At 40.4% G+C, this 19,968-nt stretch overlaps 1 protein-coding gene across 1 annotated transcript in view; it reads right to left on the reverse strand.

Moving 5' to 3' along the window:
• Positions 1–2,050: 2,050 nt before the first annotated feature.
• Positions 2,051–19,968, reverse strand: part of LOC113981515 (microtubule-associated protein 1B-like) — a 41,090-nt gene continuing 23,172 nt past the window's right edge. Inside the window, exons 3-5 of the mRNA XM_027708915.1 lie at positions 4,959–11,076; positions 2,892–3,130; positions 2,051–2,206 (exon numbers count right to left, since the gene is read on the reverse strand). Coding sequence (XP_027564716.1) covers positions 2,051–2,206; positions 2,892–3,130; positions 4,959–11,076 — 6,513 coding nt within the window. The remainder of the gene's footprint in view (positions 2,207–2,891; positions 3,131–4,958; positions 11,077–19,968) is intronic.

A 19,968-nucleotide genomic window follows, 5' to 3' on the forward strand; every position in this document is an offset into this window, starting at 1 on the left:
TAATTCACAGCATTAAATAGTCCTCAGGAGCCCACATTTAAGGGGCCCTAAAGCAGTATTAAAAATCCCTCATAAAAATTAGGAGTGCAAACATATACCTATTAAACAAAAATATCCTAACAATGTAAAATTGAAATAAATTATAAGTAAAAAAAAAATGAGGTCATAGTTCACTACATTGTGAAGCTTAATACCAGCCATAATGGTGAATCGTATAGACCAGCACATATCTTCATTTTGGAGGCCTTTACACCTTCTATAAGTTCAGATTTGCAAACCTTCTACAATGTAACAAGACTTTTTAATTGGGATAAAACTTCTGAGACTAAAAAGTCCAAACTGTCTTAAATGACAGAACTGTTCTACATGCTGTTCCACTGCAAGCAGTCTAGAGAAGGAAGGGAAGGGGGGAAAGGAAGAGAGAGAGGAAGGAGGAAAGGACAGGGACTTATTTTAGCTTATTGCTTATTATATCTTTTTTCAAGATCTTGTGAGGATTGAGAATGTAGATTACAACCCTTGTAAATATTAGGCAATCAACATTTCAAATCCCATTTTCTGTTGTTATCAATTTTACCAACAGGGTGCCCCTTCCATGCTGCTCCCATAAAAGTGTTGGCAGTTGACTATTTTCAACAAATCTTACCTCAAAATCCATTCTCACTAGAACCTTAAACAACATTAATTTATCTTACAAGACTACTAAAAAATTGCCTTCACCTGAAAAAATTTTCTTTGCATTTTCCTGTAAATGAAAACTTTTGTTAAAAATCCATTAAAAGTTCACATGGCACTGAAAAAAAGTTTTCTGTACATTTGTTCCCATATTTGCTCTGAAATTAAACAAATAAAATAAAACAAAGGAAGATTGAATACCATACAGACTTGCAGGTAACCTTTATCATCATCCTGAATATTTTACCAAGTTTTGCAGCTCTGATACTGGACACCACTTCAATCTTGCTTCCACAATACAAAAGAACCTTTCAAAAAAAATGCTCATCTTGCCTTGAGTTGTCCTGGTGCGTCAATGAGTTGTTCACAGAAGTAACATCTATAATTCATAGCACCAAGCTGTTTGATCAGTCAGATAGGTTTCTAGTACACACTTCATGCACACTCACACTTCTTTACTGGTGCAACTATGATTCTACACAGATGTTTTATAAATTTGCTGTCTCAACATTAAAAAATAAGTGCATCAAGTTTCTTTGTACATTCAAGTCACTTTCTAAGGTAAATTGTCTACTGTATGTACTCCCAACTGCTTTGGTATTTTGTTTCAGTTAATGGACAGTGGACATGGGTGTTTAAGCATGTGTACTGGTCGGTTGTGACTGCAGTGAGTGGAGTTTTACTGGAAGCATGTCTTAGACCAACAATTTTGCATGTTGAAAGAAAGGTTTTAGAATTCTCAATGGGGTTCAGACTACATGCATATTTGACCTACAGTTGTTATGGGATGTCAGTATGCAGGGTTCAAATTAAAGTGGAAAACTGCTAATGAGCATTTAGATTATATGTCCCTTCCTAGCCACATTCTGCTTCTTATTTTGCACCTAACTTAATTCTGTAAAGTAAGGATCTCCTTTGCAATAGCTCAGATTGATACAAATTTAAAACCTCCTTTTCCTGTGAGTGCATAAAATGCTATTGCCACGAGACTACTGGAGATTTAATTATTTATTACTTTTTCCTCCTACTTCTCTCTCTCTTTTTCTCTCTTTGTAATTCTTTAGAGGACAAATGCCTTTACCTGGCAGAAGTCACTTGGAGTTGCTAGTACATGGTTTCCAAACATTCAGTGGAGATGAAACTGGATCTGTATTTTCACTGTAATTTTGACCCTACTATGGGAATGCTGTTATTTCCCTCAGCAATCACCAAAGACTGAAAAATATTAGTGACTTGCATCACTGTGATACAGTATAGCATTTTTCAGGTATACAGTTCAGCAGTTGAAATAGATGGGTTGAATTTTTAGAAAAGGTGTTTTCAAACTGAAGAATTTCTGGAAAAAAGGTAAATCTTGTGGTGCATGGTCTGATTCTTACAGTTCAATCTTGCATGCGGGAAAAGATTCATCTTGCATAACAACAGTGCTGCTGCTTGCCAAAACCATGATGTTGAGGTCCTGCTGTTTCTCATGGGTCTCTTGGTACCATTCTCTCATCACTTCTGAGTCATGGGTTGGGATTAAGGTCACCTGCAACACAAAACAGGAGAACTCCTGAGGAATGGACAGCAGAAGCAACTGATAAGAAAAATGTCTTTGTAAGAAGTCCTAACCAACAAGTATGATTCCCTTTTGGAAAGAGTGGATCAGAAAAAAGAAAAAAAATAAACATGTAGATAAGATAAAATGACTGAGAAGAAGTTTATCAAAACAAAACCTTGTTTCTCTAAGGTGCTAAGGTGCACCTTTCCAGAGAAGTATCAGTCTGTAGTCTGCACCAATAGCTCTTCAGATTATGGCCAAATATTTTGTTTACTTATTACTTCACGTTGGAAAGGCACATGATGTTTCCAAGTGTACATGTTTACCATATTAACCATGAAACATTCCTACTTACAAAATGCAAGGTTTCCAAACTTGGATTATATAGGGTATAGCAACAAGATCAAGTAGACAAATGGCCCTGTAAACCATTTCCCAATTGTTTTATTTTCCAGAGACAGGTCAGAAGGGCCAGAAATGGGGAAGCAGCTGAGTATGGTGCAGCTCTGTGCCTCACTTGGGTGTCCTCTCATATCACTGGTGAAACAAGGTGTCCAGACTGGGAACTCCTGTCTCCAGCAGCCACTGCTCACTCCAGAGGCACTCTGGCTTCCTGTAGTTGCTTCCCATAGAAGATTAAATTTCCAGGTAGAAATACTAGCAAAGAGCCTACCTGCATGTTACTGTCCCACTGGGCCTTGCCCTCCAGCAGGGAGTCCAGAACAGCCCTGCTTGGCTCCTCAGATGCAGAATCATTCCCGCTCACCACATAGTAGGATGACCGCACCCTCTTGAAAAACTCAACATCAACATTTTTTCTATTGCTGTGGTTGGGAATGTACACCAGATCCAAATACATTGGAGGCCCTGGAGGGACCGCTGTAGAGTTTGCAGACTTACTATTCCCAGGTCCTTTGGAAATCAAACAACAAAAGAATATCACAGGCTAGTTAAAACATGCATTTGCTAATTACCACTATAACTGCTGAGATTATTTTCTTAAAATTGCTAGCATTAGTTAAACATTACATAGCTACAATTTACTTCTGTGTCCCCTGAAACACTTATGGCATTACCCTCCTACATCTAATAACACATTCCAACTTTGTTGTATGCCAATTGAACCTTTCCCAGTAATATACTACTATTATCCAACAATTACTATGCAGGTCTGTGATTACTGAATTACCATTCAATAAACGGCAGTATTATTTTCCAAGTTAAGAAGTACAGCTTTTTGAAAGTCTCAGGTAAACATGATTATAAAAGCTAGGGTCACACAGGGAGCCATGCAGAAGTGGTCCTGAGATTTGGAGTATCAGCACATACCAAGGCATAGTAGCTGTTGATATGCTCACTGTCTTACACATGCATCAGGAAGATACTACATGTGAGCAGAAAGAGGGGCAAAGGGGAACTTGGGAGAAAAGAGAATCTTCCTAAAGCAATTACTGCAGGAAACTGAGAACAAATGTTTGTTTGCCTGCTGGATCCTTATTTGCATACACAAACTAGCCACTTATCACAAAAAGTAGAGGGAAACGTTTTTACTGCTATACATAGTGTAGTATTTGTTCTAAGAAGAGGTCAAAAGGAAGTTCAAAGTTTAAACACTCACATAAATAGCTGCTTTTGCTGCACACTGGATCATGGTGTGAACTGACAATCAGGATTCAATTAGTAATTTTATCTAGATGATCACTATTTATGTTTTATTGACCTCCTCATGATGTTACAGAGGATGAAGCTTGGTAAACTAAATTATCTGAACAATACACTCTATTTAGGATCACATATTGTAAATACAGGAAAGTCCAATACAATTGTCTAGTGTGACCTGCCATTCATCATAGGACAATATGTCAAATAAACATCATAATATGATAAGATTTCCTGAATTAGAGAGTTTTTAACTATTTGGTTATGTTACAAAATCTTTTATCATCTTTTATCATAAAAAATCTGTGATACATCTTTCTGAATTGTGGATACCTAATGCTACAGATACCAACATTGGATAAAATATTAGACACTACATTTTACACTTAAATGTCATTATCAAATATAGTTTTGTCTTCAGCACTAGAATATACCTGTGAAGTATGCTTCAAGGAAGAAGAACCTAACATAAAACTGAAGTGCCGGAGAAATGTACAGCATGAGGAACTGCACTGCTGCTTTGAGAAACATCTACTTAGAGAGACATGCAAATAATGGTGTAAGAAAGAACAGTGGACCACTTAAAATGATGAAGCTACAGATAGCTGAATGCTGGTTTGCTTGTACTGAATCCTAGACTTGCTCCTTGTAAAAATGTCTGATTGTACCTATGCCTCTCACAATATTGAATTGCATTATTTTGTTTTAAGAACATTATGCCTACATGATTCTTACAATGAATAAAGTGATTACTGATTTCACTTCACCTACAGAAGTAGTACTTTTAATTCTATTCGTTGGTTAACATTTCAGACATTTAGTATTAAGTTCTTTATATTTGATGTACCCTCTCTAATTCTTTACATCTGAAAAAACTAACACATCAAGTTTATCAGATTTCAAAAGTTAATTCAGTAAATTTCATTCATTTAAATATAGCCATAATACATCAGATTTATATTTAAAACATGAACTTTCTTTGGGGGTTTGCTACAAACCACATTGTCAGCTGATATAAAGGCGACCTAACATGACTGCAACAACAAAGAAAATCTTAACATTAGGGAACTCCTATCTATACCTGTGGTTGCAGTCTTTGCTGACTTGTATGTTGTTGTATTTGCTGCATTCTTGGTGTCCTTGTCTTTCTCTTCCAATTGAGACTTTACTTCTGGATTAGAGATATTTTTGGTTGCTTTCTCCACAGACTCCTTCTTTTTTAGAGAAACTGTTTTGGAATTTTTGTCTAAAGATTCTTTTCCAACTGGTTTGGGTGAAACCATTTGTTTTGATTTACCATCACTTTTTTTAACAGGAGAAGACAACTTGGTCTCAGTACCCTGCTTTTTTGTCTTTGTCTTTTCTTTGAGGTCCTTCTTCAAAGGTTTACCCAAATTCTGATCAGTGGGCAAAGTCTCTGGATCAACCATGGAGACATCAGGGTGCCTAGGGGAAGGGCTGTGATCCTGCATCGGTACAGGTGGTGGGTCAATTTGTTTGTACGTAATTGTCTTATCTGCCGGAATGGTTTCTGACTCATCTTCTGAATCAATGTTAGCATCTGCAGTGATGGAAGGGCATTCCTCAGTCTCAGGGGGAACATCTGAATCAGTCTGAGATGGGGCAGACTCGCTCATGGATGTGGGAGGGGTTTCGTCACACTTCCATCCTTGCTGCTTTCCCCCAGAAGGTGGCTGAGCTCTCCCAGATTGAGTTAATGGTTTCTTTTGATACCGAGACTGTTCTTCACTTGCAAACCACTCAAGGGTATTTGGGTTGATAAATGAGGGTGAAAGTTCAGTTTTAGGATGTTTATATTCACAGGAGGACACAAGGCATAAGTCAACATCTTGACGGGATTCAGCTAAAGGTTTTCCTGGAGTAAAATGTGCACTTGCTTCATAGGAATAGCTAGTAGCTTTGGATGATCTGGTAGTTTTCCCAGTTGTCTCAAATGAGTAATCTGTGGCTTCAGGTGAGCTGGTGGCTTTCCCTGTTGTCTCATAGGAATAATCTGTGGCCTGAGGTGACCTAGATTTTGAAACTGCCCCATAGGAGTAGCTAATATCCTCTGGTGACCTAACAGTTTTCTCTGTGGCCTTGTAAGAATGATTGAGTTCTTCTGGTGACCTGCTGCTTTTCTCTGAATCTTCTTTTTCTGGGCTGATTAAAGGTTCTGGACTGTGCTTTGTTAGGGGTTCCTGGTAACCAAATGCTTTGACAGAGGACACTTGCAAAGATAACGAAGCTGACACAGCTTCTGTGATTGCAGGAGATGAATCTGGAAAACTAGGAGAGTACAGAGGAGAAGATTCCCTTGGAGTTAATGGAGATAGGTCAGACTTTGGTGAAAGCTTTTCTCCTAGACTCTGCATCTTTTCTGAGATAAGAGAAGAATGTAGTGTCATATGTTTGGGTGGAACAGCACCTGAAAAGGTTTCATCTGGCAGTGGTGAAGTTAACTGGGAATGTGTATGAGCTGATGAAGTCGAGGATGAAACTTCAATTTGAGAAACTGAAATAATTTCTGAAATGTCCTTTTCCTGAGAGTAAGATGACTGCTCCACAGGGGAAATCTTCCATGCAAAAATAGAGTCCTGTATATTTGAAGGGCTGTAATCTACTTCTGTTGGTCCATTTTCAGATATATGGTGTATACTAGTGCCTACAGTAGGATAGTCTGGAGATTGCCTACTAAAGTCCATTGTTAAAGACTGCTCAGGAGACTCCTGACCAAATTCTAATGACATAGTTGACTGCTCAGGAGATCTGTGATTGTGCACTGGGGTTCCTGATTTTGTAGTTTTAGGTGAGAAATCTGGTGGAGAAATTGACATGGGCCTTGGGCATTCTTCCTTAGATGGGGACATGTCTGTTTCCTGAAACATTGTTGGTGTTTGTACAACTGACACTGAAAGGGAATCATCAACTTCAGTAGAGTGGGGTGATCCAACCTCAGCATGCAAAGAAGGAGACACATCATCAGTAGTTGGTTCTGGAAATGAACTAGTAGCAACAGATGCTGTAGAGACAGAAGCTACTCCTTCTATATGGGAATAGGTGTCTTCTGCTACAACCTCATCAACTGGAGTTGCAGATGTGTCAGAAACAGTGCCTTCAGAAATTGACATTTTGGTGTCTTCTTTTAAGGAACCAAACTGACCAATATCTATTTGAGTAGGTGAGAGATCACCTGCTAACTTCTGCTCATCCAAGACCGGTAAAGACTGGGAGTTGCTGGGTTCTGTATCCCCCATTTTCCTTTCTAGGCTTAAACCTTCCTTAATTACCGTAAACTCCATGCTTTTTTCATCTTGTTTTTCTTGGAAAAGGTCCACAGAGCTGGCTTCAGAAGCTGGGCTCATCTGAACAGGTGATTTTTCTTTTTCAGGTTTCCCCTCAGAAGGATTTCCATAATCTCTGGTGGGAGACTTTACATCAGCACTCAAAAATGTATCATAAGTGGTCTCTGAACCTATCAGTGGTGGACTCCGTAGAGGCAAGAGAACCTTTTCAATAGGAGATTCTAAATCTGGCACAGGCTCATCCATAGGGCTTATTCTGGGTTTTGCAGACTCATCTTTGTCTTCACTGAGTTCAAAGATAACAGGAACTTCTGTTAACTTTTCACTGGTTTCAGAGGGAAGCTGACTGGATTTTTCATCAGTGGGAGATGGATAATAAGGCGTGTGGCCAGCACTACCAGCAGCAGACTGTGAGGGAGATGCTACTTCTAACGTTTTATCATCAGGGCTTGCACAGTGCTCTTTGGCAACTTCTTGATATACATCAGACAATGTAGCAGTGGATACAGGCTCAGCCAAGACCTTGATCTCACTGGGAGTGAGTGAAAAGTTCACACTGCGTTCACCCAGTGGTGTTTTGGCAACAGGTGATGGAGGGGACAAACTCTTAGCTGGGGTCTTGGCTGGACTGTGTTTTCCATCATCTTCTGGATAGGCTTCTTTCATTTCTAATTTGTCAGTGCCTTGGACTTCATTTCCTTTTTGCCAGTATAAATCTTGGAATGCAGATTTACAGAATTTGTCTTCCTCTAATGAAGAAGGTGGTGAGATGGTAGAAGCTGAGGCATTATAGTCTTTACCTTCTGTGGCCTCTGTTTTGGATCCCTCTGATAATCCATTAAAAGCATCTGGAAGTGGAGAAAGTTTAGGTCTAGCAAATTCTTGAGAGTACGGTGATGTCTCATACTTGGTAATGTACATATATTCTTGAAAAGGTGACTCACTTTCCTCATTGTTAGTTTCATCACTCATGACATCACGGGGTGTAGACATTTCATCCATTGGAGTTGGTTCACTGGATATTTCAATGGTAGACTGTGTATAACCTGAAGTAGCAGTGAACTCCTCAGGTGGGTCTTCCCTATCTTCTTCATCAGAAACAGTGGCTTCACTTTCTGAACCACCAGGTAATGTTTCATCACGGATAGAAGCCAGTTCAACTGCTGGAGACTGAGGCTCTGAGTGTTTTGTTGGTGTAAGTATGAGTAGGCCATATTTATCTTCAACTTCACCAGCTTCTGCATCTTTGTCTACCACAGCCATCACATAATCTTCTTCAGCTTCTATTTTTTCAGTTTCCTCTTCATCTCTAATGTCTTTTGCTTTGTCTTCTTCCTCTTCTTCACTCTCTTCAGTTTCTGCCTTTTCTACTGCTTCTTCCCTGTCTTGCTCAGCCTGTTCATCTGATGCCTCATCATCTGCATTTTCAATATATTTTTCAGCTTTAATATTAGCATCTGCTTCAGTCATTATTTCTTCTGAACTCTCTTCCATTTTTCTTGCTTTCTTCATATATGGTTTTGTGGTGACCGGTTGTGTCTTTACCTTCTCATCTTCACCTTGTTCTTCAGCTTCTTCTGTCTCTGCCTTTTCCTCATAATATCCTCCTTCATATGATTCTTCCAAGACAGTTCCCTCATCTTCAAACTTTTCATGGTCATCAACCCTGTGCTTTTCCACAGATTCCAATTCTTCAGGTGTTTGTCCACACTCACCCTCAGCCTCTGTGGTAGTTACGCCTTCATCAGAGGACTCAGCAGGTCCTTCATTATCTAATTTTTCTTTTTGGACTTCAAAGGCGTCCTTTTGTTCTGTGCCAGTGAGTTTCAGTTCATCTTCTATAAGTGCAACTCGAGGTTTTATTTCTTTTATTGCTTTTGTTTCTTCAGCTTTTAATTCCTCAAAATCCTTTGTTAAGTCCTCTGGTGAAGACATAAGGGATCTCTCAACTTGAAGTTCTTTTTCACTAGCTGTAATTTCTGCAGCTGCTACAGTGGTGGTAGTGGTTCCAACTGCTGCAAGGGCAGCTTGAGCTCCACTGACTTCAATCTCCTTCTTCACAGTCTTAATTTTAACTTTTTCCTTTGGCTTTCCAGCAGATATTGCTTCTTTTTTAGCAGGTTCCTCCTTCTTTTGTGGTTTAGGCTTTGCTGCTGGCTTTTTGACTTCAGTCAAAGGAGCAGATGTCTTCTTTGTTTCTTTAGGAACCTTCTTGATGTCTTTTCTGATTCCTTTTTCTTCCTTCTTAATTTCCTTCTCTTCTTTTTTACCTTCTTTTTTAATTTCCTTTGGTGGAGCTTCTTTCTTTACTTCCTTCTTAGTTTCCTTCTTCTCTTTCTTTTTCACCTCTTTTTTAACTTCTTGCTTGATCTCTTCTTTTTTGTGTTTTTCCTCTTTTTTGATGGATGTTTTCTCCTCTTTTTTAGAAACCTCTTTCTTTGGTTTTTCTTTTTCCTCTTTCTTTTCTTCAGGTTTTGCTTTGACTTCCTTTTTCACTGGCTTGTCCTGTACCACTTTTGGTTTTACATCTGTAGCTTGTTTTTCAGGAGTTTCATATTTTACTAACTGCTCTTCTTTACTTGTTACATCTTTTTCTGCCACTATAGGTTTGGTCTCCACTTTTGCTGGTTTGTCTTTTTTAACTGGAACTTTTTCTTTTCTTTCCAATTTCTGAAGTTTTTCCGGTGCTGGACTAGGTTTTGCAGGCTCCAGTATTTCTTCTTTAGATTCCTTTCTGACAGACTTGCTTGGTGTCTTTGCAGCAGGCTTCAGACTCTCCTTGCTGTCTGTTCGCTGTTTCAATTTTGCTTGTTTCACAGCTGGACTAGCAATGTTTCCAGTTAGGTCTTTTTGTGTAACCATTGGTTGTTTAAGAAAGTCTAAGTGTTTGAGTTTTTCCAGTCCTTCTAGAATATTATATTGGGTGCTGTTTCCAGGAAACAGAACTCGGATTATTTTTTCTACAGGATTAGCTGGTTGCCACACAATCAGGGATGAGACAGAGGTGAAATAGGATAATGGAATGTCTAGTTCTTGGCCATTTGGTAGCAGGAATTCAGCTTCATCTTTGCTAGTACCACTCCACTGCTGCATAAAATATTGCACCTCTTTGCTATTTTTAACAGGATTAAGCACATACATCTCAAGTTTGCCAACTCCCATTTTCTGAAATAAAATGATGGGGTCAGTGGTATTCCCTACATTTCTGAAAAGAGGTTCTGGTTTCATAGACAATTTATTTAAATACTGGAGAGTAAACCAAGCTTCTTCTACACTCCTTTTTACTCTAAAGTCAGGATTCAGGTTCTTCAGGTTCTCAGGTATATTAAGGAATACGACTCCTAAATCCGGTGAGATCAGATTTTTCATCCAGTCACTGTTGGTAGTAGACCCTTGGGACTGTTCCTCTTCTAACTCAGCTATCTTTCGTTGAAGCATGCTATTGACTCCTGGCAGGTTATCATCTCCAATGTGAGTGAGTAGAATGGAATCTACTCTGTCCAAGTGCCGGATAAGTTTCCAAAAGCAAGATTTTCTTTCAGATCCTCCATTGATAAGCATGTTGAATCCATTCACTGCAAACAACGCAGAGTCCCCTCTTCCACCAGGGAAAATATAACAGCAGGGTTTGGAGAGTTTCAAGAAGCCTCCTGAAGTTGGAGGTTCCAAAATGTCAAAGGGTGATGGCACTTCTACTGATTCTGATAGATACTCAGTGAATTCAGAGAGTCCTTCCATTTTGGGCAATATGGAAGCTGAGTTGAGCTTAATGTTAATAAAGTCTTGAAGGTTGTGTCTGTCAAGGTTGGAATTTTTCCATTCTCCTTCCTCAGGGCAGAAAAGAGTTAAGCTGGCTTTGTTGGCAGGGTGTGTGGTGCTCAATAATTCACCAATCTAGGGTTGTAAAACAAAACCACAAGAAGATGCATGTAAATTAATTTGCTAATAACAATTATTATCGGTACATAATGCTTCCTGATGAGATAAAATCTTTTTCATTCGCTTCTGCACTGTTGAGTACCCATCCTAGAAGCTAAAGGAACCTGTGAGCACAATTAGTTTTCTACTGCATTTTTTTTAAATGCAAAGCTTATGAGGAAAGGTCCCTTCCTCGCAGCCTAAAGGAGGAAAGTACCCTGAGGTTCCCCCACCCCTCCTCTACCCTTTATAGGACAGTACAAGCTTTTATTTAGAGGGGATGAGGGCTATGAAGCTAATGCTGCCAGAGGTACCACTATCTCTGCCATTGGCTCATGAGTCTCCCTGCTGCCCCTGCCCATTCAGAAGAGCCAGCCAAATATCTAAGGGAAACAGCACATCCTCTTAACAAGAAGACAATAACTGCAACCCAGAGAAGGTTAGCATCCTCCTGGAGCATCTGCCTTCCTCATCCCCTCCTTACACAGGATGTATTCCACAACACCACAGTTCTTTCTGCAGACTGACTCTTGACTCCCAGACTGCAGGACAGTTTTCCAGAATACTAAGAAATTATTTATTGCATCAAAAATGCAAACAGTTGCAAGTTTTGTATTTGTGAGGCAAATATATTTATATATGCTCTATTGTTCTGGTTTTGGCTGGGGTAGAGTTAATTTTCTTCACAGTGGCTAGTATGGGGCTGTGTTTTGGATTTGTGCTGAAAACAGTGTTGATAATACAGCGATGTTTTAGCGATTGCTGAACAGTGCTTACACGGAGTCAAGGCCTTTTCTGCTTCTCACATCACACCACCAATGAGTAGGCTGTGGGTACACAAGGAGTTGGAAGGAGACACAGCCAGAACAACTGACCCCAACTGAGCAAAGGGATATTCCATACTGTATGATGTCATGCTCAGCATATAAAGCTGAGGGAAGAAGGAAGGGGAGGATGTGGAGTGATGGTGTTTGTCTTCTCAAGTCACCATTACTCATGATGGAGCCCTGCTTTCTTGGCTATGACTGAACACCTGCCTGCCCATGGGAAGCAGTGAACTAATTCTTTATTTTACTTTGCTTGTATGTGTGGCTTTTGCTTTTCCTATTAAACTGTCTGTCTCAACCCACGAGTTTTCTCACTTTTACCCCTCTGAGTCTCTTGCCCATCTCACTGTGAGGGCAGTAAGCAAGCTGGTGTATGGGGCTTAACTGCCAGCTGGGGTTAAACTATGACAAATATATATAAAAATACACATTATATCATATTATGCAATATATGATACATTATAATGCTTTATATATAGTTTTATAAATAAAATAATATAAATTCAAGGCTAAAGAAAGAGACAGAATGAAAGTGTTATGGTTAAAATCAATCTTGTTATTATTTTTATTTAAAACACTTGGATCACAAAAGTGAAAATCTAGAATAACTCCATTAATTTTGACACTGTTTAATAACATGTGTCCTAGTTTCGGCCAGGACAGGGTTAATTTTTTACAGAAGCCGGGAGAGGGGAGTGGCCAGACCTTAATGTTATTTGATACCCTCTCATGTCATTGCCAGGGGTGGGGGAAAGGGACTGTCTCTGGATTTGGAGGAGAAGGGTGTCCTTTTTCCAGTCGGGAGAAAACATGGTTGGGAAGATCCAGTCAGTTTTTTCGCGATTTTCCATGTAAATAATTTCTTTGTCTTATACCTCTTGTTATTAATATTGTTGCTGTTACTGTTCCTTTTCTTACCTCATTGCTGTTTCCAGTAAATTGTTCTTATCTCAACCTGTGATCTTTACCTTTTGTGCTTTCAGTCAGGGTGGGGAGGGGGAGCAAGCAGTGTCTGCTTTGGGAGAGTCTTGGTGGGGGAACTAAACTGAGGAGTACCATTCCTAAACCACGACAGCCTTATTTAGCACTCAACTTGGGGCATGAAGGGTTGAGATAACAACAGATCTGCCTAGAGTGTGTTTGAAACAAATTTGATCTATGCATTTTTCTGTATTAGGTATGGAGCCACTGGTCACAATATTGCTTGGTTCTGATTGACAGGAAGCTGAACATGAGCCAGCAGTGTGCCCAGGTGGCCAAGAAGGCCAATGGCATCCTGCCCTGTATCAGGAATAGTGTGGCCAGCAGGACCATGGAAGTGATTCTTCCCCTGTACTCAGCACTTGTTAGACCACACCTCAAGTACTGTGTCCAGTTCTGGGCCCCTCAATTTAGGAAGGATATTGATATGCTGGAACATGTCCAGAGAAGAGCAACGAGGCTGGTGAAGGGACTGGAGCACAAGTTTTATGAGGAGAAGCTAAGGGAGCTGGGATTGCTTAGCCTGGAGAAGAGAAGGCTCAAGGGGACACCTTATCACTCTCTACAACTACCTGAAGGGAGGTTGTAACTGGTGGGTATCTGTCTCTTCTCCCAGGCAACTAGCAGTAGGACAAGAGGGCACAGTCTGAAGTTGCACCAGCAGAGGTTTCGGTTAGACATTAGGAAGAAATTCTTCACAGAGAGAGTGATTGGGCTACGGAATGGGCTGCCCAGGGAGGTGGTGGAGTCACCATCCCTAGAGGTATTTAGGAAGAGACTGAATGTGGCACTTAGTGCTATGGTCTAATAGACAAGGTAATGTTAGGTCAAAGGTTGGACTCGATGATCTCAGAGGTCTTTTCAAACCGAGTTGATTCTGTGATTCTCTGTGATTGATCTGTTCATGTGGGTGTGGTACCCAATCCTGTATATGCTCCTGTATGTGCTCCTTGCAGTGTTCTTTTTCAGAGTAGGGAGAGGGATCAGGATTGCTTTGTTGATGCATTGTGGGATATCAGTTTATGACATGATAACATCAAGGGCAATGAGGGTCATTTAGGATGTGTATTCAGTGTTGCTCTCCTACCCTTACCTCAGGCAGTACCTTTGGGAATCCATTAATAATCGTACCCAGTCTGTGGGGGGAACAGGGGAGGATGATCTTTCTCAGCTTTTCACTCCCTTTTCCTCCTTCATACCTGTTAAAACAGCTTTTGAGAATTTTGAATTCCTTTTGGATGTTAAAAAAAGCATGTTCTTGTTGCTAAGTCTGACAGATCTCCTCAGCATGATCCACACCATGTTTAGAGTCAGGACAGAGATTTCTAGGGATGTTATACAGAGATCTGCCCTGAGGATGGATAGTCATGAGTGGCATGGAATGTGGGAGGACATGGGCCAGTATTTGGAGGATTATTGTTTTCCAATGGTTTGAAAGTTCACCCCTGAACAAATACAGGACCCTGTTAAAGGGATAAAATATGTGATGAAAAAATGCTGTGGCAGTTCCAGAGAGGCACAAAGTTATGCAATGTGCTGGGCCCTGGCTACTATTTATTGGACACTGCTCATCACTAGACAGCACCCTCAGGGGGAGGAGGAGGAAAGCAGACCAACAGGTACCATACCCACTCAAACTGCAGATGAACCAGAGGAACAACCTGTGCCAGTAGCGGTTGCCCCTATACAGAAGAAGAAATCCAAGACAAAATCAGTTCACTGAGTGAGGGATAAAGAGGAAGCAGGGCCCTCAGAACAGGAGGAAGAGGCACCCTATTAACAATATTAAAAGAAAGTCTAACTTGGTTCACAGTATTAGACTTAAGAGATGCCTTTTTCTGCTTTCCCTTAACACAGGAAAGTCAAAGGATATTTGCCTTCAAGTGGGAAAATCCCACCACAGGAAGGAAAACTCAACTCATTTGGACAGTGTTACCTTAAGGGTTCGAAAATTTTCCCACAATTTTTGGGAATCAATTAGCTAAAGAATTGGAACAATGGCAGTCACCACTGGGAGAGGGTGTACTTTTATAATATGTGGATGATCTATTGATTGTTACTGAAAAACAAGAAGAATGTGTCCGATGGACAGTAAACCTCAAACTTTTTGGACTTAAATGGTTATCGAGTCTCTCAACAGAAAGCTCAGCTGGTCATGTACCTGCAATATGAAGTATCGAGAGGACAATGATCTCTGGGGACAACAAGAAAGGAAACCATCTGCCAGACACCGAAACCACAGATGGTGAGAAACCTTTGAGCCTTTCTAGGAATGACAGGTTGGTGTTGTTTATAGATATATCAGTATGGGCTAATTGCAAAGCCTTTATATGACCTGCAGAAAATAACTAAGGGCAACCTGGTCTGAACCCCTGAAGCAAGTGGAGCCTTCAAACAGCTGAGATGAGAACCCATAAGGACTCTGGCATTGGGATTGCCTGACGTAACGAAGCCCTTTTGGTTGTTCTTGCATGAACGACAAGGAATGGCTCTGGGGGTCCTGGCTCAGCAACTAGGACCATACAAAAGAACAGTAGCCTACTTCTCCAAGCAATTGGACGAAGTAAGCAAAGGATGGCCCACCTGCCTAAGGGCAGGAGCAACAATGATCATAAATATAGAAGAAACCAGGAAATTTACAATGGGACAGAAAATGACTGTGTTAGTGTCCCACACAGTGTCAGCAGTACTGGAACAGAAAGGAAATCATTGGCTGTCACCCTCCCTATTTCTGAAACATCGAGTAATCCTGGCTGAATCAGATGACATAATCATTCAGGTGACTAACATTGTTAACCCAGCTTCATTCCTAGAAGGAAGAATCTTGGCTGCACCTGTCGGGCACGACTGCCTGGAAACCATTGAAGCAGTGTGCTCCTGCTGCCTGGACCTTAAAGAAGAACCACCCCTGGATGCAGAAGACTGGTTTACCAATGGCAGCAGTTTCATAAGACAAGGTGTGAAGATGGCTGGGTATGCTGCGACCACCACTACTGAGGTAATCAAATCAAATCCTTTGCCCGCAGGAACCTCAGCCCAGAAAGCAGAACTGATAGCTCTCATTCAGGCTTTAGGATTGGCAGAAGGAAAACAAATTAACACCTGGACTGACTCCAAATATGCCTTTGGCATAGTTCATGCTCATGGAGCAATTTGGAAAGAAAGAAGACTTTTAACTCTTCAAGGAAAAGTTGTGAAATATGCTGAAGAAACTCTACGATTACTAGAAGCTGTACAACTCTCCTCTCAGGTGGCAATTATGCACTGCCGAGGACACCTGAAAGGTAACACTGTCCCGGAAATAGGAAACAGAAAAGCTGATGCAGAAGCTGAATTAGCTGTTGCAAGAAGTAAAGAACTACCAGTAACAGCTTTAGTGCTAGAAGAACTAGACACAGATCAACAGGAAGAATATAAAGAAACAGATTATAAGTGGATACATGAAAATGAAGGTAAACTGTTAGACAATGGGTGAGGTTAACTAAAAACAGGTCAGTTAATACTATTAGAAAAATTAGTGTGGCAATTTGTAAAAGTAAAACATGATAAAACTATTGGGGCTTAGACTCACTCTATTAGCATTTAAGGACCAGAGTAGCAGGACCAAATTTATTTACCACAATAGAGCAAGTCACATCCCAATGTGAACTTTGAAATACTGGAACAAAAATACACCAAGGGGCAATAAGCAAAGGGCATTTCCCAGGTGAAATTTGGCAAATTAATTTCTCTGAGCTCCCAAGAAAAGGGGGGGGTCCTGTTATCTCTTAGTTTTGACTGACACATTTTCTGGATGGCCTGAAGCTTTCCCATGTAGAACAAATGAATCAAAAGGAGTGGTTAAAGTCTTGTTGAATGAGATTATACTATGGTTTGGAATGCCTAAAAGCATCTCTTTAGACAGAGGTTCACACTTCTGTGCACGAATTGTACAAGCAATAAGTAAAGCACTAAAAATCAATTGGCAACTGCATATGCCCTACAGACCCCAAGCAAGTGGGCAAGTAGAAAAGATGAATCATCTCATTAAGCAACAATTTGCTAAAATATGTCAAGAAACAAATTTTCATTGGTATCAAGCTTTACCTATTGCTTTAATCAGGCTAAGGGTCAAGCCGAGGTCAAAAGAGAAACTGAGCCCATTTGAAATTCTATTTGGCAGACCCTACATGATGCAAACTGTAAATAGTGAAGCTTTGGATCAAATCGGTAATCAGTATGTGTATGATTATGTTATGGCTGTAGGAAAACAATTGCAGAAAAATGCTATGGTGTTAGAACACCAACCCAAGCAGCCTGATTGTAAATTACATCCATTCAGTCCTGGTGATTGAGTATATGTTAAGAATGTTTCAGGAGAACCACTATGAGAGAAGTGGGATGGACCCTGCCAGGTGCTGATGACCACCTTCACAGCAATCCGGGTGAAAGAGAAACCCACGTGGATCCACTACTCTTGAGTCAAGAGGGCTCCAGAGGAAGCATGGACCTTGGGAGAGGAATTATCTACTCTCAAGCCTTCTCAATGCTGACCTTTGGACTGATAAGTACACTGGTGTTAGATCAAGCCCTTGCCCAGAACTCATTATGGTCTCAGGCCTATAATGGGGTCTCTGATCTATTATTTTATTTACAACCAGATCTTCTGCCTCAGCCAGCCCAAATGAACCAATACAATGCATCTGTTATAGTCCTCCAAGGAACGAGGGTACTGAATAATTGGTAAAATCCTGATACCCCATACGATGCAAGTGTTTTAATAGGCACAAGTGTTTTAATGGTCACCCAAAATTGACATTAGTGTGAAACGTAATTAGTGGCTGATCAATGTTGGCACACCTTCACTCTAGATAAATCAGTTTCTGTGATGTGTCAGTGGACATTCAGGGAAGGAAATATAACCAGGAGATTTCCAACTACCAAATCTCCTACCACCCCATTGACTAAGACCATCACCAGTTCTACAACTCCTTCTTTAACCTGTGAGAGTGTCCACAATTTAACTTTTACTGGACCTTACGTAATTAGACAATCAAATGAGCAGAAGCTATTGTTCACATATTCACTGAAAAGAGTTCAAGTAAACATATCACACATACAAAAAGACTGTCAGCCCTATATTCAGCAAAGTCTTGAGGGCTGGAATGCATGGTTTGGCACAGGATTAGGTGACCTAAACACCATAGACCAAGAAGTGTTAGTGAATAAACTAAGTGCCGTCACTTCTGATCTGAGAAAGCTTAAAGTCCCTTTAAGATCATCTTTGCTCACTTTGGCTCTTTGCTCACTTTGGCAGAAACACAATCATTGGCAGTCAGATTGTTGACATTAGTAGCTAACCACACTGCGGAAGATTTTACCAAGATTGCCGACTATGCTGGCAGCATCAATAAAAGGTTTGCACTTGCGATCGCTCACTATCAGTGCAGCCAAAGAAAAGGCCATCTTTCCTATCTTGAACCATACACCAAAACATAATTATCAGACCCATAGGCCATAATGTTTGGGCAAGTTACGATCACACCAAGAAAAAGTCAGTACTGAGGCAGGTATTCCTAAAGGACAATTAGGATATATCTGTGAAAATGCTGTAGTAGAAAATGAAGATTTATGCTTAGATACTGAAGATAGTGTGTGTACCTTTGAAATGCTTCCCCATGCTAAAACCCAATCACAAGTCTATAACGTAGGAAATGGATGTGCATGTGTTAGAATCTTTTGTGTTAATTTTACCATAGGTATTTGTCATGAAGTAGTGAGTGGTACTAATTTTTTGTTTTACTAAAATAATAGGCTGTGATTTTAACTATACAATTCCAATAACTACTGAGCAATTAATTGAAAATGATTATTTGTTGTATCATGATGTACATAAATTACACATAGGGATAGACATAAGTCTTTCCAAAAGATGCTTGAACACTCGGATATAGAAAGGGTGGTGCAAGAGGCAAATAAAACACAAAGGTAGAGCAAGTAGGAGAACATCATTGATAGGACATCTTTACAGGGTACTCCCCTACAGCATCACAAGTGTTTCACTATTTAATACATCCAATATTGGTTTTAGGAGTCGTCATGATTCTGCTATCCCTCTTAAATGCCTGACTATGGTACAAATTAAGTACCATGGTCAAAAGGATGCAGATAATGTGGGCAGTGATGCATACCTATCAAAACCCATTAGAACTTGACGAAAGAATTCGTAAGTTATAAGTAAAAGGGGGGACTGAAACAGGAGCCAGGCCTAAAAGAGTTAACTGAGATATCTTGGCCTGCTGAGAAACCCCAATACCTGTTTTGCTAGAAGAACATTTTAGGAGCACTGGTTAATATCATGTTCTGTTCTGCTCACTGGACCAAAGGCCTTATTATAGAAAGAATAGGAGTAGTACACACACAGTAATAAATTAGGTAAACTAGACGTTTGAATAAGATCTAGAAGGCCCAGAGCCAGGATTTTGCAAGCTTGAAGAATTCAGGTCACCTAATTGAAGAGGTCAAATTGAGGAAGACGTCCATGGCGACCAGCAGAGGGATGAAGGCTTGAGGAGAAGACCCCCACAGTAGAAGACTGCGCATGTCTGGAAAGACTCTGCCCAGAGACTAGCCTACGTATTAATATGTATAATAAACGATGTAACCATGTATCTAAAGTGTATAAAATGGCTTAGTTTTGCACTTGCAAGTTGAGCAAGTTTGTCCAGCGTGAGCTGGCTTGCTCCCAACGTTGAATAAACAAATACCTTGCTGCTTAAAGATAAAAAGTCTCTGAGCAGTTTTTCGGGCCGATTTTTTCAGATTCACCAGGATGTGGGCATTGACAAGGGGATTGGGAAGAGGACAGAAACTCTCAGCCTCTGGAGGCGACTCCTGTCAAGCATGAGGGAAAGGTATTCTCTCAAGGATGATCTAGTAGTGCACCCAGGTAGGTAGAATGCCATGGAGAAAGGTATCCAGTACCTGAGAGAATGAGCTGTGCTGGAGGTAATCTATAGGGATTCAAATAACAAGCAGTCCCCTGTAAATCCAGATGAGGTCCAGTGTACACGATCCACGT

Source organism: Neopelma chrysocephalum, unplaced genomic scaffold, assembly GCF_003984885.1.
Source record: "Neopelma chrysocephalum unplaced genomic scaffold, ASM398488v2 Primary Assembly neopelma1_96606, whole genome shotgun sequence".
Taxonomy (NCBI): domain Eukaryota; kingdom Metazoa; phylum Chordata; class Aves; order Passeriformes; family Pipridae; genus Neopelma; species Neopelma chrysocephalum.